Source organism: Sorex fumeus, unplaced genomic scaffold (assembly GCF_029834395.1).
Source record: "Sorex fumeus unplaced genomic scaffold, SorFum_2.1 ptg000169l, whole genome shotgun sequence".
NCBI classification, from domain to species: Eukaryota; Metazoa; Chordata; class Mammalia; order Eulipotyphla; family Soricidae; genus Sorex; species Sorex fumeus.
In genome coordinates, this window is record NW_026606226.1 from 419451 (window position 1) to 439069 (window position 19619).

Below are 19619 nucleotides of genomic sequence, written 5' to 3' on the forward strand. Positions count from 1 at the left end.
GGTCGCTCTGTGCCCTTTTCCCCGAGTGGGGTCTCTGTGAGGCAAAGCCCCCACCAACCCCCCCCCCCAGTCTCAGTTCAAGTGCTGGAGGCCCCAATTCCCAGAAGGAGGAGACTTGTGGGGGTGGGGTGCCCCATCTTCTGGGAAGCACAGCCTAACTAGGGCAGAGCCTCTAGGCAGAAGTATCTCACTCTATACCAACCCCCACCCCTGGGTCTTCTGAGCCCCTTCAGGGGGGTGGGGAGCAAAGGAGATTCTGGGGGTGAGTGGCCCCCAACACTCAGGAAGAGCAACAGGTTTTAAGGCACCCTTGAACTCTCCCCCATCTTGTCTTCCTTCTGGTGTAGAAACTGAATTCCAGCTTGAAGTTTCAGAGCTAAGCGGCCGCATGCAGGATTCTCCAGGCCTGGATTCCCAGGGGTCCAAACTTCTCTGGGCAACCCTCGGCCAGGCAGCTTTTCAAAACGGAAAAAAAAAAATTACTAAGCGCGGGGCTGGAGCAATAGTACAGTGAGGAGGGGGTTCGCCCGACCATCCGCGATATCCCAGAGGGTCCCCTGAACACCCCCCAGGACTGGCTTCTAAGCACAGAGTCAGGAGTAACCCCCGAGCACCGCGGGGTGTGGCCCCCAAACTAAAGAAATTACTCAGCGTCCCCCTGGAAATCCAAGCGAACAACTAGAAAGCGCCCCGCGATTGCAGCGCGTGCGCACCCCCGTGGCTGGGGTAGGGGCGCCCCACTCGCACATGGGGGCGGACCGCGGACCCACAGCCGGGCAGGCGCGGGGCCCCCCCTCCTCTGCCCGGCGAGGCGGCCCCGGGTGCTTGCCAGGGCCGCGAGGCTGGAGCCGGGCCAGGCCGGCGGCCGCCGCAGTAGAGCGATCGTGCTGGGCAGCGCCCGCGCCGGGCCCCGTTCCCGGGAGGCGGGGGAGGGCACGGGTCCCGGGGCGCTAGGGGGAGGGTAGAGCAGGCAGGGAGTGGCGCCCCGCTCCCCTGGACCCCAGAGGCTGAACCGCCGAGCCCGCGGTGGGGTGGGGTGAGCGCGGCCCTTTCTGACCCGGCCCGGCTCTGGTCTTGGGGCCAGCCCCGAGACACCTGTCACGCCCCGCGCCCGGGCTTGGGGTGCGGGTGGGGGACGCGGGCCCCCCGGGGCGCGGCGCGCAGGGCGCAGCTTGGGGCTCTGCGGCGCCGGGTCCGCCCCAGGGCTGCGGGGCGGGGGCGGGGGGCTGTGCGGGGCGGGGCGGGGCGCCCGGGCCCCCTCCCCCGCCCCCCTGACGTCAGCCCCCGGCCGCGCGAGGCTCCCTCACTCGGCTCGGGCGCTCGCACGGGGAACATGGGGCGCCCGGGGCTGGCCTGCGCGCTGCTGCTCGCCCTGTGCTGCTGCCGCTGCCGCCGCGCCGCGGGTGAGTGGATGCGCCGGGGCCGCGCCCGCCCCTGTCGCCCCGCGCCCCCGCCCTGCATCCCGCGCTCCGCGCCCCGCATCCCGCATCCCGCGGCCCCGTCCGGCATCCCGCGCCCAGCATCCCGCGCCCCGCATCCCTCATCCCGCGCCCCCGTCCCGGTCCCGCGCCCCAGTCCCGCGCCCCCGTCCCGGTCCCGCGCCCCCGTCCCGCGTCCCGCTCCCCCGCTTGCTCGGAGCGTGCCGGCAACTCTCCGCCGCCACTTCGCAGTCCCGCGTCCCCGAGACCCCGAGCGGGAAGGGGTGGGGCCGAGCGTCTGGGTCGCCGGGGAGCGTCGCTCTCCAGGTACCGCGGGGACGGGGCGCGCGGCTGGGGCGCATCACCACGCCCCGGGTTCCGCGCCCGCCTGTTGCTGGAAAAGGCAGTTTTCCTCGCGGCAGGGCCCCCCTTTTCCCCACCAGCGCCCCCCCCGCCCTCCCTTTCCGCAGGCTTAGAGCCAGGCTGGAGGTGAGCGTGCGGCGCTGGCACGGCTGGGTGTTGGCACGGGTTGGGGGACTGTGTGGGTCGCCGCGAGCCCCCCCTCCACGCCGCCCGGGGATGGGACCACAGGTGGCCGAGAGGAGGAATCGAGGAGTCCCAGCGGAAGCAGCGCCGCGACTTAGGACACCTTCCGGCAAGGGGGGTCCCTAGAGGGGGGAGAGCCCCCCGCACCTCCAGCCTTTCCTTCCGCGGCGGCCTCTCTGAGCCAGGCGGCTGCCCTTGTATGGCCCGCAGCGGAGCCCGTGTTGCTCTTGGCCCGCTGCCCCGTCGCAGCCGCTGTCCGCTGTCGGGCTGCGGAAGGGGAGGGCGAGGCAGTACCAGCTCCTGGCCTCCTGCCCGGCCCGCCGCGTCCCTGGGGTCCCCCCGGCGGCTGCCTGCCCAGCTGACTTTATTTCGGGGTAAAGGGCTGCAGGGCACAGGCAGCTGCCGGCCCAGCCTCTCCTTCCCCGTTCTCCTGGCGTTGTTGGGGAAACTAAGTCAGGGGTCTGCAGCTGGGAGCAGGGTCCCAGATCCCTCCATCTGCCCTGCCCACGCCCCGCCTGCTCTGGCGGCGGCCTGGAGGCACCCTGGGCACCCCAGAGTCCAGCCAGATGGTGCCCGATGACATCAGCCCTCAGGCCGGGCAGCCACTGACACTGCTGACGTCACTGCTGCCCACCGCCTGGCCCTTGCCCTGACCTCTCAGGGCTCACAAGTCCCCAGAAGTGGGGGGATGTCTTCTGAGTATGGGGATGTGTGGGCCTGTTTAGGGAGGGGAAGGAGGAGTTGCTGGCTCTGGATTGGCCCACTGGGTCTCAGGGGTCTGGGGGTGTTATGTGGGGGACAGAGGTTTGAGTAGTGAAACCTTCCCCTGGGTGTGGGTCACAAAGGGGCCTGTGTGCCCCGGCTGGCACATGCCTCGCATTCCCACGCGCTGAGCTCAGAGGCGACCAGGGCGCCGGGCGGATAGGGGCTTCCTCTGGGCCCAGAGCCCGTGGCCCCCGTCAAGCCCTCCCTTCCAGGTCCCCGGAATGGGTGGAGGGGGGGGAGCCAGGAGCAGGCAGGGGTGACCCTCTACAGTCTGGGACAGCCGCTGCAGCGGTTGGGGGTGCCGGTGTCCGAGCTGACCATGATGTGGGGGGTCCCTCTCCTGCCCCCAGGTGTGCCCGGAGAGGTGGCGGTGCCTGAGCCGGAGCTGGTGGAGGCGGAGGTGGGCGGCACGGCCCTGCTGCTGTGTGGCCCCTCGCATGCCCCCGGCAATGCCAGCCATGCGGACTGGTTCTCCGTGAGTGCCTGGGTGGCGGTGGGCAGGCAGGCAGGGGGCCCTGCTCCGCCGTCCCTCACCTCCTGTCCCCCTTAGGTCCACAAGGAGAAGCAGACGCCCATCTTCCGGGTGCGCCAGGGCCAAGGCCAGAGCGAGCCCGGCGAGTACCAGCACCGACTCAGCCTGCAGGGCAGGGGTGCTACGCTGGTCCTGAGCCACATCACGCCTCACGACGAGCGGGTGTTTCTGTGTCAGGGCAAGCGACCGCGCACCCAGGAGCACCGCATCCAGCTGCGGGTGTACAGTGAGTGCCCCGGCGGGCAGCAGGTAGCCTTAGAGGGACCGGGCCACCTCCTCGGGCGGCCGGGCCACCTCCTCCTCTCTCCCCTGCAGAGGCCCCTGAGGAACCCAGCATCCAGGCCAATGACGTGGGCATTTCCGTCAACAGTGAGGAGCCTGAGGAGGTGAGGGGGGGTGCCAGGAAGGAAGCGGGGGCAGGCGGAATCACAGGGACTCAGCCCTGCTCTCCCTCCCCAGGTGGCCACCTGTGTGGGCAGGAATGGGTACCCCGTGCCCCAAGTCGTCTGGTACAAGAACGGCCATCCCATGAAGGAGGAGAAGAACCGTGAGTGACTGCTGACCCTCTGGCAGCTCCACAACCTGCCGGCAGAGGGTTTCACTGGACTTCACTGTGGGGAGGGAAAAGGTTTTGGGCCACACCCAGTGGGGTTTGCGGTGACCAATGCAGTGCTTGGGACGGGATCCGGGAGTCTGCATGGAACTGTGAGCCCTTTGAGTCTCTCCCTGGCCCCTGTTTGACTTTTTATTTTGGGGTGGGGGGCACACCTGTCAGTGCTCAGGTCTTACTCCTGGCTCTGCACTTATGGATTACTCTGGCGGGGCTTGGGTACCGTTTGGGGAGCTGGGGATCTAACCCGAGTCAGCTGCATGAAAGGCAAGTGTCTTAATCCTTATACTATCTCCCAGGTCCCTATTTGCCCTTTTTTTTGGGGGGGGGTGCTTAATTTAGTTTTGTTTTGGAGCCACACTTGGTGCTGCACGCATGGCGGGGGCTTACTCCTGCCTCTGAACTCATATGGGGGACCAAATGTGGTGCCGGGGATCGAATCTGAGTCAGCCACATGCAAGGCCTTACCCGCTGTACTGTTTGCTCCCGCCCAACCTATTTGACTTTTTAAAAAAGTGCACAAGGGGCTGGAGCGATAGCACAGCGAGTAGGCGTTTGCCTTGCACACGGCTGACCTGGACCTGGGTTCAGTTCCCAGCATCCCATATGGTCCCCCGAGCACTGCCAGGGGTAATTCCTGAGTGCAGAACTAGGAGTAACCCCTGAGCATCGATGGGTGTGACCCAAAAAGGGCACACACACACACACACACACACACACACACACACGTGCACAAGATTCTGCTTGAACATATTTTCCTGAGAATTTAACTGCACAGAGAAACTAGGAGAAAGACCAGAGAGATAATATAGTGGAAAGGGCTTGCCTTGAATGCGGAGGACCCGGGTTCAGATCCCCAGCACTGCATCTGGTCCCCGGAGCATCTCCAAGATCCTTAAGCACAGAGCCAGGAGGAGGAAGCCCTGAGCACAGCTGGGTGTGGCCCAACACACCCCTCCCCCACCCCTGGAAAAAAATGGTCTAGACAGAGGCTTCCTGCTCAGGACACCTCCTGACATGCTCTAATGAGTGTGTGGAGGGACTTCAAGCCTGTTTCTATTACAGGAACCCCCCACTGACTGAAGGTTAAGCGTCCTATTTCTTATGATTTGGTAAATTATTTTATGGGTCTGGGAACATTGTCACCCTTCTTTTATGTGGAAAAACTTTGAGTGTTCCCAGACCCTCAAAATATAACACACCAATTCATGCCAACTGGAATGTTGTGCTTTTGGATTTCGGGGGGGAAACCCGTACTTACCCACGTAGGTAAGTTTATTAAGAAATACGTATCGGTTTCAAATTTTGGTGTACGGGAGATTCAGAGAGACAGTCCAGGGGTAAAAGGGGTTGCCTTTTACCGCATTCAAGGCAAGCCCTTTCCACTATATTAGAGCGTGTCAGGAGGTGTCCTGAGCCGCACTTCAGCATGTCAGGTTCAATCCCTGGCACCACAACCATAGGCTTCCCTGAGCACTGCTAGGTGCGACCCCAAATCAAAATTACTCTGTAAAATTTTTTTGATGATGATGATTTTTTTGCGGGGCAAGGGACTGAAGCCAGAGCCTCCCACATGTGAGGTATATGTGCTACTCTTTTTTTTTTCTTTTTGAGTCACACCCAGTGATGCACAGGGGTCACACCCGGCAATGCACAGGGGTTACTCCTGGCTCTGCACTCAGGAATTACTCCTGGCGGTGCTCAGGGATGCTGGGAATCGAACCCGGGTCGGCCATGTGTAAGGCAAACACCCTCCCTGCTGTGCTATTGCTCCAGCCCTGTGCTGTTTTTTAAAAGTAATTTTTTTTTTTTTTATTGAATCACTGTGAGACAGTTACAAAGTTGTTCATGATTGGGTTTCAGTCATACAATGTTCCAACACCTGTCCCTTCACCAGTGCACATTTTCCACCACCAATGTCCCCAGTTTCCTTCCTGCCACCCCGCCCCAGCCTACCTTTATGGCAGGCGCCATTCTCTCTCTCTTTCTCTCTCTCTCTCCTCCCCCCTCCTCCACCCACCCTTTTGGACATTACTGCTGGCAGTACGGTTGCTGAAGGTTATCCTGTCTGTCCCTGTACCTCCTTTCAGCTCTTAGCTCTTGAGTGCTGATTCCCAACTCTCACTGTCAAAGCAAACTTCTGTGGGGCTGGATCTCTGCGGGGGGTCCTTGCGTGCCTGAGGTCCTGACTTCCGTCCCCGGCGCCCAGACAGAGAACCCGTGGGCCGCAGGGTGTCCCTTGCAGGACTGAGCGGGTGTCCCTCCCCGCTGCAGGGGTGCACGTGCAGTCCTTCCAGGTGGCCGAGTCCAGCGGTCTGTACACACTGCGCAGCGTCCTGAAGGCCCGGCTGGGGAAGGATGACCGTGACGCACGCTTCTACTGCGAGCTCAGCTACCGCATGCCCAATGGGTACCGCATGAAAGAGTCTAAGGAGGTCACGGTGCCCATCTTCTGTGAGTCCCAGCCCTGCACTGGTGGTGGTGGTGGGGGGGGGGCCCTGTAGGCAATGCCTGCACCCCAGGTGCCAGCGGGGAGGCGGTTCCCAGTCTGAGAGCCGCCCCCCTGGCCCGAGCAGACCCAGCGGAGAAAGTATGGCTGGAAGTGGAGCCCGAGGGACTGCTGAAGGAAGGGGACCGTGTGCAGATCCGGTGTCTGGCTGATGGAAACCCCCAGCCGCATTTCAGCATCAGCTGGAAGGTGAGGGACAGGAGTGGGGGCAGGCAGGCGGGGTGCAGGCGGGAGGCTCAGTGGGTTCACGCTGGATTCGCATGCAGAACCTGAGCACAGCGGAGATGGAGGAGCAGTGGACTGAGGACAACGGGGTCCTGGTGCTGGAGTCCGCACGAAGGGAGCACAGCGGACTCTATCAGTGCCAGGGCCTGGACCTAGAGACCACTGACTCACTGCAGAGTGACCCCCAGGAGCTACTGGTCAACTGTAAGCAGCGGGACGATGGGGGTGCTTGGGGGGGCATCCGCCCTTCCTCATGCCCCTGCTGACCCCACATGCGTCTCTAGATGTGTCTGATGTCCACGTGGGCCCCCCAGCTCCTGTAAGCGAGGAGGGCGGCAGCGTCAACCTGAGCTGCAAGGCCGAGAGTAACCGGGCCCTGGAGTTCCGGTGGCTTCGAGAGAAGGTACTGGGGTACTGCTGGGCGGCGGGCTCCCCGGGGGTGGGGGGTGGGGGTGACGTCCTGTCCCTTCTCCCACCCCCCAGACAGGCCAGGTGCTGGCGGAAGGGCCTGTGCTCCAGCTCCACCACCTAAAACGAGAGGCCTCAGGCGGCTACCGCTGCGTGGCCTCTGTGCCCAGCGTCCCCGGCCTGAACGGCACCCGCTTGGTCAACGTGACTGTTTCCGGTGAGGCCCCGAGTCATACCCAGTGGCTCGTGCCAGTGGCAGATTTTGGGCTCTTTGAGGACAAAGTCCCTGCTGCTGGCTGGGGGGGCCATGTGGGGGGCGGGTTGTGAGGGTGCCGCTCACCACCCGCCCTGCTCCCCCAGGCTCCCCGTGGATGGCGTGGAAGGAGAGGAGAATGCGGGTGAAGGAGAACACGGCCCTGAACCTGTCCTGTGAGGCGTGGGGACACCCCCGGCCCAATATCTCCTGGACCGTGGAGGGCCCAGTGCGTGCCTGCTCATAGTCACTCCTCCTGGCTGGGCACCCCAACCCCTCGCTCCCCGCCACTGCCTGACCTGCTCCTCCTTCCTTGTAGGTCAGTGAAGCTGACCAAGGTCCCCAGAGCGTGGTGAGCACCCTGAGTGTCCTCGTGACCCCGGAGCTGCTGGAGACGGGTGTGGAGTGTGTGGCAGCCAATGCCCTGGGCCAGAACTCCACAGTCATTTTCCTGGAGCTGGGTAGGGGCCGTGCTGCAGGGGCCTGGCAGGGTGCGCCCGGGGGTGGAGGGGCCCTGCCTGAGGCTGTTCCTAACCCCCGTGCCCATTGCTGAACCTCCCTCTCACCAGCCACCAACACAACCCCGGGCTTCAGCTCGGCCACTGTCGGTCCCCATGCCAGAGCCAACAGCACGTCCCCAGGTGAGTTGGGCCCGAGACCCGCAGCCTCCTGCCCTCCCGCTGTGGTCGGGGCAGGGGATGGTAGACGAGGCCTGGTGTGGGGTGTGACTCAGTGTCTCTGTGGGACAGAGAAGAAGCTGCCGCCGCCGCCCGAGAGCAAGGGTGTAGTCATCGTGGCCGTGACCGTGTGTGTGCTGTTGCTGGCTGTGCTGGGGGCCACACTCTATTACTGCTACAAGAAGGGCCGGCTGCCGTGCGGGCGCTCGGGCAAGCAGGAGATGTAAGCACGGCCCCCCGTGTCCGCCCGCTCTCCCGCTCTGCCCACTTCCATTGGCCACATCGTCCCCTCGTCCCAGCCCATTTCCTGCTGAGTGGCCTTCGGAGCCCTTCAGCCGGCCCAGGGCCTTCCCAGCGGCCCCTTAGGCGGCCCGGCCCTCCCCCTGAGTTGCCAACCTCTTGCCTCCCTCCTCCCAGCACGCTGCCCCCGCCTCGTAAGAGTGAATTTGTAGTTGAAGTTAAGTCAGATAAGCTCCCCGAAGAGATGGGCCTCCTGCAGGGCGGCAGCCAAGACAAGAGGGCTCCAGGAGACCAGGTAGGAGGGGAACTTGGGGGGCCAGGGACTGACCCAGCTCCAGGGAACAACGGGGGCTGCTGGGCCTTGCGTCCCTCAACGTTCATTGGGGAGAGCGGGCGCTGGGCAGGGTGAGACCCTGGAGAGAGGGAGGCTCCCAAGACTGAGCGAAGGCCCTGCCCCGTACCCTTTCCCTCCTGTGTGGTGCCTGGGGAGGGGTCGGGCCCCGGTCTCCCCTCCCTGCCCCCCACTTTCATGTTCATCATCAGCTTTTGCTCCAGTCAGCACCTCCCAGCGCTGGTTTCTGTCGCCACCAACTTCCCCTCTCACCCCGATTTTTAGGGAGAGAAATACATCGATCTGAAGCACTAGCCGGAGGACTCAGGGATCGATGCGCCCTTCGCTGCCTGGAACATTTCTGCTCCCCGCTCCCCGCACTCAGGCTGGCTGCCAAGCCCAACACTGGCCCAGGGAAGCTTCAGCTCCTGCCCGAGGCCCCTCCCGGGCACCAGCCCTCCACGTCTCAGGTTCCTGCGTGAAGCTGCAAAACACATGTCCCCAGGGCTGGCTCACGTGACACACTTGTCTCATGGAAGCCTGGGGGACTGGGCCGGGTAGCCCCTGCGGTAGAAGCAGCTGCCCTGCCTCTGGGGACACTCCTTTCTCAGGGTCAAAGCCAGCAATTGGGGTCGTCCCTGAGAAGTTGTCTCCTCAGAGGATGCTCAAGGCTCCAGGCCAGACAGAGGGTCACCGAGCCCCACCTCCCCTGAGTCCGGGTCCACCACCCAGGACCACATCTAAGACTGACAGGTGGTGGGAGGAGGCAGGGGACTCTCCGTCCTGGGATTAAGGCTCTTGTCATAGCAACCGGAACGTCTACAAGCTGGCCTGGCCTGGACCATGGCACACAGTGGTGGTATGGTACCGAGGGATGAGAAACGGACCTGAGCTTTGGGGAGTGTTATCTGTATGTATGTGTGTGTATATATGATGCTGTTAGGTTGTGTAAATTGTTTCCTTTTTTATATATATATATGAAAAATAAAGCTTACTGTCCCAGATATCTTACATAGTCATAGTCTATTTTCTTTTGGGGTTACATCTGGCCGAGCTGGAAGTGGCGGGGTTGGCACCTGGGCCTCTGCATGCAGACCCTGTGCTCACTCTGGCGACTGACCTCTGGTCCATTTTTCTCTGTGGTGGTGCTGGGAATGGAACTTAGAGTCCATCCACACAAACACTGCCACAGAGCCACGACCCCAGGGCCGCCACAGTAGGAGCTGGACCCACGCAGAAGAAGCAAAGCCCGGTGGGGTTGGGATAGAGGTTTGGGGCACCCACCTCAGTGCAGAGTGAAGCAGGGGTTTGGAGAAGAGGGTGCTGGGCAGCTGGCCCTGCAGGCACCAATAGCATCACTCCTAGCAAGAAGCGGCAAGAATCGCAGTCGGCTACAACAAAAGAAGTTTATTTAAAAATATTTTTTTTACAGACGGGTGCTTGAAAAAGCTCTTTAGTTAACTGTGTATGGAAATGAAAAAAATTAATAAATAACATTAGTATAACAGACCTCTAAAACATTAATACATCGGCAAAACAAAATGGACTTCAAATGAAAATGGATCTTAAAGCTCTGCTTCTCTGTAAGAATATTTACCTTCTGTTTTTTTTCTCCTTTACAGGTGAGGATGATTAAATACTGCTAATATAAATTTCTTTTTATATTAATGACACATTTTTTTAAAATAGTCCACAAAAATCTCATCTAAGCTTTTGTATTATTTTTAACACTGATATACAAATCGGGACTGTTCGCTCTGGAGAAAGCAGCATGTTCTCTCCAGCCCCACCCAGGCCAAGAATGTCCAAATCCTGTAGAAGGAGGACTTGAAAGTAATGGTTTCTAGCTCCCAATTCTACTTAGAGGCAGGAAAGAACTGAGAAAAGAAAAGATTTAAATAAAACTTCTTTACACAAGGAAACTTTTTTTTGCCGAGATGCACCATAACCCCATGCCGAGCACTGAGCCAGGGTTGGAGTCTCGCTACCCTGCCGAGAGCACGAGCCACTTAATGCTTAAGTCAAGAAACAAGGAACAGAGGCAGGTCTGCAGAGGGGCGAGAGGTCCACCAGGCGAGAGTGGGATGAGGCAAAACAGACCCCCACCCCCAAGTCCTTCCTACACTTCTCCACGCGCTTGGGACATGAATGGGACTGGGAAGCCAGGAGAGGGGTGCTGGGAAGCCTCACACATTCTGCCCCTGGAGACACAGCCTCCCCACAACAACCAGCAGGATGGCTCAGACTGCAACCCAGGCTGCAGTGAGCGTGCGGCGGCGCTGACCTGCTCTCAGGCCCCTTTGCACCTGCTCCCCTGGATGCCGGGGGCTCCTGACACGCAAGGTGGAGGAGCAGAGACTCTGCTATTTCCATATTAAGTCTGAAATGCAGCCTGGGATACAGTGCTGCCTTAGAAAGGCACAAAATGTTTGGCTTTTTTTTTTTCAGTGTGCTAAAAATTGTTTTATTTTGAATGAAAGAAAAGATATATAAGGTTAAAAATCCCAAGTTGCCAGGGCCAGCAGCAGATGGTGGAGGCCCCTCAAAGCCACCCGGCCCAGCCTGGCCCCATTTCACAGCAGGTCAAGGCCAAGATGCTGGAGGCGGGGCGGTGTGGGTCAGGAGGCAGCACGGTGCCCAGGGCACTGCGCCCGCAGTTGCTGCGCCCGGAGAGTGTGGTGGGAAGCAGCTGAGCCCGAGGGGGTCCAGGACAGGTTGCTGGGTGGGGGCGCAGGAGGCGCTCTCTCTACCTGCCCATTTTCGGACAGCTGGGGGTGACCCTCGGCCATCCCAGGATCAGAGGTAGGTCGGAGGGGGAAATGCCACCTTGGCACATGAGCTCTGCTAGGAGTGCCAGGCTGGGGCCCACAGCTCAGCCCCACCCCAGGGCCTGGGCAGAGGTGGCACAATGCCTGTGGGGTTGCACTCAGCAAGGGTTGAGCAACACTCTGCCCTGGCCTCCTCCGGATCAGGGAGGCAGGAAAAGCGGAGAGAAGCGCGGGGAAGGTGCTGTCACACAGTGGCCGGAATCGAGACCCTGGGACATGACACGCAGCGGGGTACACTCAGGTGTGGGGGGTCAGATGCGAGGCTGCGTGTGCATGTGCGCTGCCGGAGGCTCAAGCTGTTAGTCAGCCGCTGGCCCTTGGGCAAGAGTTTCCATCTTACAGTTCACAGGTCCCCACCCACCCCTTGTGCTACTTTCGGGAATCTAGACACTCTGGCACTCAACCTACTCTGGGTTTCAGTCTGTCTGGGGGCCACTCCCAGCCATCCTCAGGGGGCCGTGTGCTGGCCAGGGAAGCCAGATCCCCTGCATGCAGAGCCCGTGCTCTGGGCCCCTCAAGCCATCTCTCCGGCCCGGGGACTCTCTCAATTTTAGAGCCTAGACTAGAAGTGTCAACACACACCCCAATCCCAGGCCCTTCTCATAGCCTCAGTGTAGAGCTTTGGGATGTAGGTTCCTTCTGTGTGGAGCCAGTGAATCCAGGAGCTGAAATACTTCAACAAGACAGGCGCTAGGATGAGATATGGAAGGTCAAAAGTTTCAGGCGTCTAGATGCAGAATCTTCAAAAAAAAATATGACAAAGCAAGGATCTGAGTCTGGAGTGCAGAGTCTGCGGCTGGCCAGGGAGGGCAAACGGTGCTGGGGGAGGTGCTCCCAGCACCCGGGTTCCTCTGGAGTTTCCACATCCTGGCCAGGGCTGTCCAAGGGAGCCAGGCAGGTGGGTAGGGGGAGAGTTCTGCCAATTTAAAATATAACTATGGTATGCACAGTAAAACAATTTTAAAATAAAAGAAAAAAGGAGCTTCTGCAGTAGACACCCCACATCTCAGTAAGATGGCACACAGGGTGTGGGCCCAGAGAAAGAGGAGGCCACTGTGTGTGTGGGGAGGGGTATGGGTGGAGGGGCAGAGGCAAGAGCAGTGCTCTCCAGAGAACACACGAGAACCCTGACAAGAGAGAGGACGATGGCCAAAGCCATCACAGCAGAACATCGAGATCCAGAGCCGGGCTGTGAGGGTGGTGAGGGACAGAGAAATGAGCCGGCAACCGGAATTCAGTGAAGCCTAACCTCCTCACCATCAGCCCTGCCCCACCCGCACCCAAGAGGGCTGCCGGTGTGGCAGGCAGAGGCCAGCGCTCATGGGGCAGTTCCGCTGCCCACACCACCTCCTTCAAGCACCCAGCGGCTGCAGCTGTGTGTGGTGCTTGCTGCTGGACCAGGCCTGCCCACGCGGCTCCGTTTCCTGTCGTAGCTCCCCTTCTCCGCCTGACCCCGGGAACCACCTGCCTGCACCCCACGGACTGCCACTTGCTTGGTCGCATTTGTTTCTTGTAACCAAAGGATTCTAACCCTAACTCTCGCCAGGGAGACTGTGCCAGGCAAGGAATAGTCCAGGGACAGTCTCCAGAAGGCTGTCAGAGTCAGGGATACCACGTGGCAACGGGAAGGCACACCCTGAGTCAGGAGACTCTCGACTGAAGTGGTGGAGCGGCTGGACTTTCCGAGAACTGACCCAGGTCACTGTTCCTGTGCAGCTCTCAGAAACCAGGTTGAAGATCAGGCCCCAAAGACAAGCACCATCCCTCACCCCCCCCACCCCCACTTCCAGCCCTTCTCAGACACAGAATTGCCGGGAACCAAAGCCCAAATATAAGGGAGATGGTGACAGGTCCCCAAAGGGTGGGGCTTCTCAGCAAGAGGGATTAGGACAAGCAACTGGATGAAAAGATGGAGAAGGCACTAGACTGTGAAGGGGAACCGTGGGCTGCCCAACGCCTCAGTTCTTGGCCAGTGCGCCCTTCAATCCACCAAATGGGTCCCCAGAAAATAAAACCGATGAGTATTGCTGAGACACTGATGAAATAAAACATCCCAGATGATAAAACTAGAGAATAATTAAAGGTTAGAGAGTTTTGAAGTGGTTTGAACCCGCACAACTCACTAAGGAGACACTTGCCCACAGAATAGAGCTGTGAACAAAAACGGCGCAGTCTTCCGGGAAGGGCTACTTTAGGGTCAAATGCGAATACCTGAGAGCTCACGTCCACAGCATGAGTCAGTGTCAGCCCCTCATGTCACTGCATGGGGGCCAGGACACGGCACCCACACTCTGGCACACGGGAGCACCCAAAGACTGGCCTCCATCAACACAGTGCTCCACAGACAGGGCTCACTGCAGAGCCAGAGAGGCCAAGGCAATAGGGAGCTCTACCGTCGTGGGAAGGTGCCCCTTTGACGGCCATGCTGTGAGGGAGGAGTGTGTCCTGCAGTGATCCCACTGCTGCGCACCACACAGAGGTCTGCAGCTTGTTTGTGGTGTCTAAGGGGAGCTCAGGAGCTGGTCCTTACTTTGTGAGCAAATGTAAAAAATTTCATGTTTGCTGACTGGACCATTCATACATTTTGCTTCTCTACAGAGGAAATAAATACTTTTAAGTATAAGAAGAACATCTATCTCCCATCCCCAAATACTTTTATTTTGTGGATTGGGGGGCTGAAGGGTGGGGGGAAGGGTGTTTGAGCTACAGCCAGTGTTGCTCAGAAATCACTGTTAGCAGAGCTTGGGGACCACCTGGGGTGGTCATCCCAGATGGTCCCCAAGATTGAGCCAGGGGTCAGCCCTGTGCAAGGAAAGCACCTTACCTGCTGTACTATTGCTCCAGCCCTCAAAAACTTTTTTTGGTTTGTTTTGGCTTTTGGTGAGGCTCAGGACTAATTCCTGGCTCTGCACTTAGGAATTACTCTGCCTGGTGGTGCTCAAGGGACCATATAGGATGCCAGAGATTGAATCTGGGTTGGCTGCCCTACCCCCTGTATTACTGCTCTAGCGCCTCCCCCACACCCAAATACTTCTGATTCCCCCAAAAAACAATTCTAATAGTGTGAATCCAGTCCTGAGGCCCAATGGTGAGAATCATCCAAGACAAGGAAGCAGAGATGGGCAGACATGAGGCAGGTTGGGACAGGGTGCAAGGGGCAGAGACTGACTCTCACCCGACCTGACTACTCAGATAACACTAACAGTGACACCGGAAGGGCATGTACGGCCAGTCCACTGTGGATCTCCAGGCAGGGCTGTGCCCTACGTGCTCTCACCTGTTTTCACTAGAAAGACTGTGGGGGCGGCAGAGCAGGTAGTGTGGGCACCCATACTGCGAGGCAGAAGGCTGGGCTAAGGAGCCTGCAGAGCTTCTCAGAACGTGCCACAAAGAGTGAAGTGACTAGACCTCACTTTTACCTCATGTGCATGACAAGCGAGGAAGGAACATGAATGGGCTTGGGAAAGGGCGGCTTCAGTAGCAGTCAGAGCTAAGCCAAAGAATTAAAGATCGCCATTCTGGGAAATGTGCACTGGTGAAGGGACAGGTGTTCGAACAAGACTTAAACCCAATCATAAACAACTTTGTAACTGTGTATCTCAATGGTGATTCGATTAAAAAAAAATCACCATTCAAGTGGAAGAAGAAAGATTATTACTGCCTCAGAGGAAAATTTAAGAAATAAATCTGGAGGGGCTGGAGTAAGGTTAAGAGTGTTTGCTTTACATGAGACCAATCCGGGTTACATGCCTGGCACCCCATAAGGTCCCTGAGCCTGCTGGGAGTGATCTCTAAGTGCAGAGCCAGGAGGAGGCCCTGAGCACTGATTGATGTGGCTCAAAACCAAAATCCAAAATTTTCTGGAGATCTCAAAACAAGGCTGTGGCAACTGTCCTGAAGCTCCCCTGGCAAGAACCCTGCGTGTCCTCAGCATGCCAAGAGAATTATCACCATGAATGTCGGCGGACACATGGCTCCAACTCATGACCACGTTAATCCGCAGGGCCCAAGTTGCACACAAGGAGCTGAATCTCTGGTCACCACTGCCTCCAAGGTTGGGGACGACAGAGGAGGAACTTGGCTCTCGTGGGCGTTTACTCAGAAGAGGTCAAATCCCTGAAGACATGGGCTAGCTGCATGGGAGGATGCAGAAGTGGACTTGATCCTTGGAGGGAGTGGAGTGAGGGAAGACCAGTGCGGAGTGGAGAGACATGAGGAGCCTTCTCCCAGTTCTCTGGGCTGTCCACATCGAAACAAAGCACAAAACTCAATGGCTGTAACATGACAGTAGCTGTGGCTTTTAGCAGACGGTGCTCATATACCATCGTGCCCCCCGTCTGTCCCCCATTCACCCCATTCAGGAGCTCCCCGCATGGGTAAAGAACCCACTAGACAAGAACAGGCCAACAAGACCTAAGCTGCCAGCTCAGAAGGTCAATGACTCGGAGCAAGAGGATGGAAGAACTAGATTGAGGATGACATGAATGGAAAGAAGAGCCTGGATGGTTCTGCCCCAAAGCTGGCAGGCTAGAAGAGGACAGTTTTTGCAGAGGCCTTTGTTGTCTGTCTCGAAAGGGAAAGCACGGTGGAGATTCTGGGAGGGCAGGAGTCACCTGCAACAGGCAGGGCATAGGCTCCCACGGAAGGAAGCAAGCAAGATTAGACAGAGGCTACCTGAGCCTGAGGGGTCACCCAGCGGCGCCTCTGGGACTGACCCTGGTGTTTCACTCCAGGTACTGAGTCCTCTCCATGAGCCCACAGTGGTCCCAAACACTGGGCCCACCCCAGCTCAGTTCCTGGTTGTCCAAAAGTCATTCAGGCCATGGATGACACCTAGTCCTAGGGACACAGCCCTAGGCTGTGAGGAGCGTGCAGGAGAGGCAGTGTTCCGAGAGCCAAAGGAAAAAAAAAAAACAGTCGCTGGTGGCACCATGTAGGAAAGGGGTCAATATCAGCAAAATAGGACACCCCAACCCCAACTCACTCCTTCAAGGGCAAAGAGAATCATTTCTGCAACAAGCCGCTCTAGTTCAAAGGGAGATGTCCAAATAAACTGTAATTCATTTGCTGGGGAGAAGAGCCATTCTGAATATCCTCTGATCTCTTTGTGCAGTATTTGTCTAACAAAGGAAAGAGCAAAGGAACGGCACTTCTTCAAAAAGCTGCATGGCAGATAGGCCAGAAAGCCATGCTGGACACCCATGTTCCTCCCTGGCCCTGGAGCAAACAAGTCCTGCTTACATCAGCTCCCACCCGGGCCCAAGGCAGCTGCTCCCGCAGACTGTGTTCTGCGGAGGGATGGAATGCACCGGAGGCCTCTATCGTAGATCAGCCATGTCATCAGAATGAAGAGCTCTTCTCTGAGCAGATTCAATATCCTGGAGAGACGGTGCTTTGCAGTGACCAGCGTTAGCTGCTAGTATCGAACAGTGCTTCCGGGATAGAGCAACGGGATGCTCCCCCACCCCTCGAACACTCAAATCTGCATTCCCACACAAGAGAGCACGGCCGAGAAGGCACTCGGCATCAGTAAGGCTGGTCCTGGCAAGCCCTGGTCAGAGACAGGCGAGGCGGGCGGAGGGCAGAGGGGCAGGGGAGCAGAAGGGGATCCTAAGAGCACAAGACGAACTCTGTGCGCAAGAATCCAAGCAAAGGGGAGTGTTTTGGCCGTGAGAGGAGCACTAGGGTGGGTGTGATACCACAGTAGATGAAGTCTTGAGAAGATTCCTTCTGAGACCTCTTGTGCCGACTCCCTGCCCGGGATCAACACAGACAGCAGGTTAATCTTAGAATCACAGGACACGCACAACCACAGACAGACATACACGCACGCACGCACAATCATTTCTTTAACCCAGGAAAGTCTTAAGTATTCAATTAGGATTTAGAGCACAAAACCTCTCCCACTGCTTTCTGGACGGTTCCCCAGGTAAGCTACTATTTAATAAAAATCCACACTCTAAGTGGGGGCGGAAGGGCACCTTCCAATGTACTCCCAAAACAAGTAAGATCTGCAAACATACTAGCTGCTCCATTTCATTCCACCGCCTTGAAATCCTGGAACCACAGGACCCCACAGACAGGTCGCGACCCCATGTGCCGTCTCCAGAGGAGCCTCTGCCTGTGAGGTGCCACCGAGTGAGTGAGAGCTCAGCTCAGGGTCCTCTAAAGCTGCAGCAAGGCAAGGTGCTAGGTGGCCACGTGAGCAGGAGAAGAAATCGAAACAAACTCCCGCAGGATATTTTTGGCCATCTCGATGTTGTTGTGGGCGATGACCAACGCTTTCTGAATGTCCTGGTAGGAATAACCCTGACTCATGAGGTTCTCGATCTCACTGGAGAGGTGTGGTGAGGCGGCAGCGGCGGCGGCGGCGGCACCCCCTTGCTGACAGCTCCCCGCTTTCCGTTCAGAGTTGATTCTCCGTGGGAATGGTTTGGGAGGCCGCTCCGGAACTTGGGAACCCTCAGTGAAGTCTGAAAGAGATAGAAAAAGACTTGCCAATCTGGGAGAGAAATTCGGCTCCTGTCAGTCCCTGAGTGCATAGTACCTGGACTCGCAGTCACAGGCGAACTTCACAGGGTGCCAAGGAGCCTGGAAACTGGCACTGTGCGCCCATCCTCCCAGTGGAGCAACCTTCCACATGTCCCTGGCACCTGCCCGGGCATCACGCTGCACACTCGGCTGGTATGGGTCATGCAGATTACTGCCTGAACTACTGTTCTAACTGGAGGGGGCTGGATGAGACTCCAAACTTCTCCTCTTACCAGGAAGCAGACAGAACGAGGGCTCTGCTGCTGTGAGAGAGCTTTATAGGAGGCCGGGCCTGCCTGGCAGCTGGGTCCCGGTTTCTTTTTCACCAGCTGTCCCGAGGCTGACAACTTCCAAGTGACAGAGCCACAGCGGCTGCCCTCCCAGGCGGTCACAGGTGCAGGTCCGTTGTCAGGCCAACTGGTGTGTGCATGCGCTGTGCCACTGGGATAGGGTCTGCTAGTCAGGAAGCTGGGGGCACCAGGGCTTAAGGACCCCCGATTTCTAAGTCAGGCAAGATTCAACAATGCCTGAATTATAGCTCCACTTCCTCCCTCAAGACTTGGGCTCTGCTTTTCTCTCCTGCCACAGTTTGCTCTACTGCTCTCCTCCTCCTTCCTTTCTCCACAGCCAGTCATCGTCTCCCTTTACTTTTTTTTATTATTTTTTTAAAAAATATTTTATTAGTGAATCATCATGAGGTACAGTTGCAGACTTACAAACTTTCGTGCTTGCGTTTCAGTTAAACAATGATTGAGCATCCATCCCTCCCCCAGTGTCCATTCTCCACCACCAATGATTCCAGTATCCCTCCCACAACCCCAATCATCATCTCCCTTTAAATCCTGAGCCAGAGAGCTTGGAAGCACAAAGGTGGGCTTGCCTGGGGACTCACGTGCAGGATCACCATCTAGAGACAACCAGCCAAAGGCAGAACTGGCGTTGGAGATGTCTGAGAGCGTGCGGCGTGCTAGTGCTGCTGGGACAGGAGGCTTCGGCACATCGTACCCATCATCCTCGTTTTCCGACTCCTCGGGGCCTGCGCTGGCCTGAGCTGCAGCCAGAGCCCCGTCCCCTAGAAAGAAGGTGTTGGCGTGACTCTAAAACTTCACTCTCGGCCCACTGCGGGAGTGTGGCAGGTTTGTGTCCCCAGGCACACAGAATCTGAAATTTGTGAGTCTGAACACCATGCGAGGCCCATGGCAGAGGAAAACAGAATTAATGTTTCCTCACCATACAGCTTTTGCTTGTGAATATGATAAAAAAAAATGCCCCTTGCCAAGACGAACTACCACAGCTGTCAAAGGTTCCAGTGCCAACTGTATCCCTGATTCAACATTAAAAACATATATTCTATAGTTTATTAATGCACTGGGGCTGGAGTGATAGCACAGCGGTAGGGCGTTTGCCTTGCGCGAAGCCGGCCCAGCCAAGCCGGGTTCGATTCCTCCGCCCCTCTCAGAGAGTCCGGCAAGCTACCGAGAGTATCTCACCCGCTAGGCAAAGCCTGGCAAGCTACCTGTGACATATTCAGTATGCCAACCACAGTAACAACAAGTCTCAAACTGGAGACGTTACTGGGTCCGCTCAAGCCAATCGATGAACAACGGGAGGACTGCGACCATGACCGTAATTAATGCACTAATACCACCTTTATACAATGCAATAAAATTGCATATAAGCCAAGGAACACCCCTGTTGTATTTCATGTGTGAAATGAAATTAAACCCAATAAATAAAGTTAACCAA

The 19619-nt window shown here is 57.9% G+C and overlaps 2 protein-coding genes across 5 annotated transcripts in view; one reads left to right on the plus strand and one right to left on the minus strand.

The window, feature by feature from the left end:
* The first annotated feature begins 1170 nt into the window (after nucleotides 1-1170).
* Nucleotides 1171-9518, plus strand: MCAM (melanoma cell adhesion molecule). 2 transcript variants are annotated; one of them, XM_056107597.1, is made up of 16 exons: nucleotides 1171-1403; nucleotides 3080-3204; nucleotides 3280-3487; nucleotides 3577-3647; nucleotides 3721-3808; nucleotides 6146-6325; nucleotides 6448-6569; nucleotides 6647-6809; nucleotides 6890-7008; nucleotides 7089-7230; nucleotides 7374-7495; nucleotides 7586-7727; nucleotides 7836-7907; nucleotides 8016-8166; nucleotides 8361-8478; nucleotides 8800-9518. In XM_056107597.1, the coding sequence occupies exons 1-16, from the start codon at nucleotides 1334-1336 to the stop codon at nucleotides 8827-8829; spliced, it is 1923 nt and encodes a 640-aa protein (XP_055963572.1). In that variant the 5' UTR covers nucleotides 1171-1333; the 3' UTR covers nucleotides 8830-9518. The 2 variants fall into 2 exon arrangements, with proteins under 2 accessions (XP_055963572.1, XP_055963571.1); XM_056107596.1 differs by lacking the exon at nucleotides 8361-8478 and having other exon boundaries at nucleotides 1214-1403.
* Nucleotides 9519-16257: 6739 nt separating this feature from the next.
* Nucleotides 16258-19619, minus strand: part of CBL (Cbl proto-oncogene) — a 68207-nt gene continuing 64845 nt past the window's right edge. For 2 of the 3 annotated variants that reach the window (XM_056107663.1, XM_056107665.1), the window contains 2 exons: nucleotides 18754-18945; nucleotides 16258-17815 (listed from right to left, as the gene is read on the minus strand). In XM_056107663.1, coding sequence (XP_055963638.1) covers nucleotides 17532-17815; nucleotides 18754-18945 — 476 coding nt within the window. In that variant the 3' untranslated portion in view covers nucleotides 16258-17531. The remainder of the gene's footprint in view (nucleotides 17816-18753; nucleotides 18946-19619) is intronic. The other variant, XM_056107664.1, reaches the window with a different exon arrangement.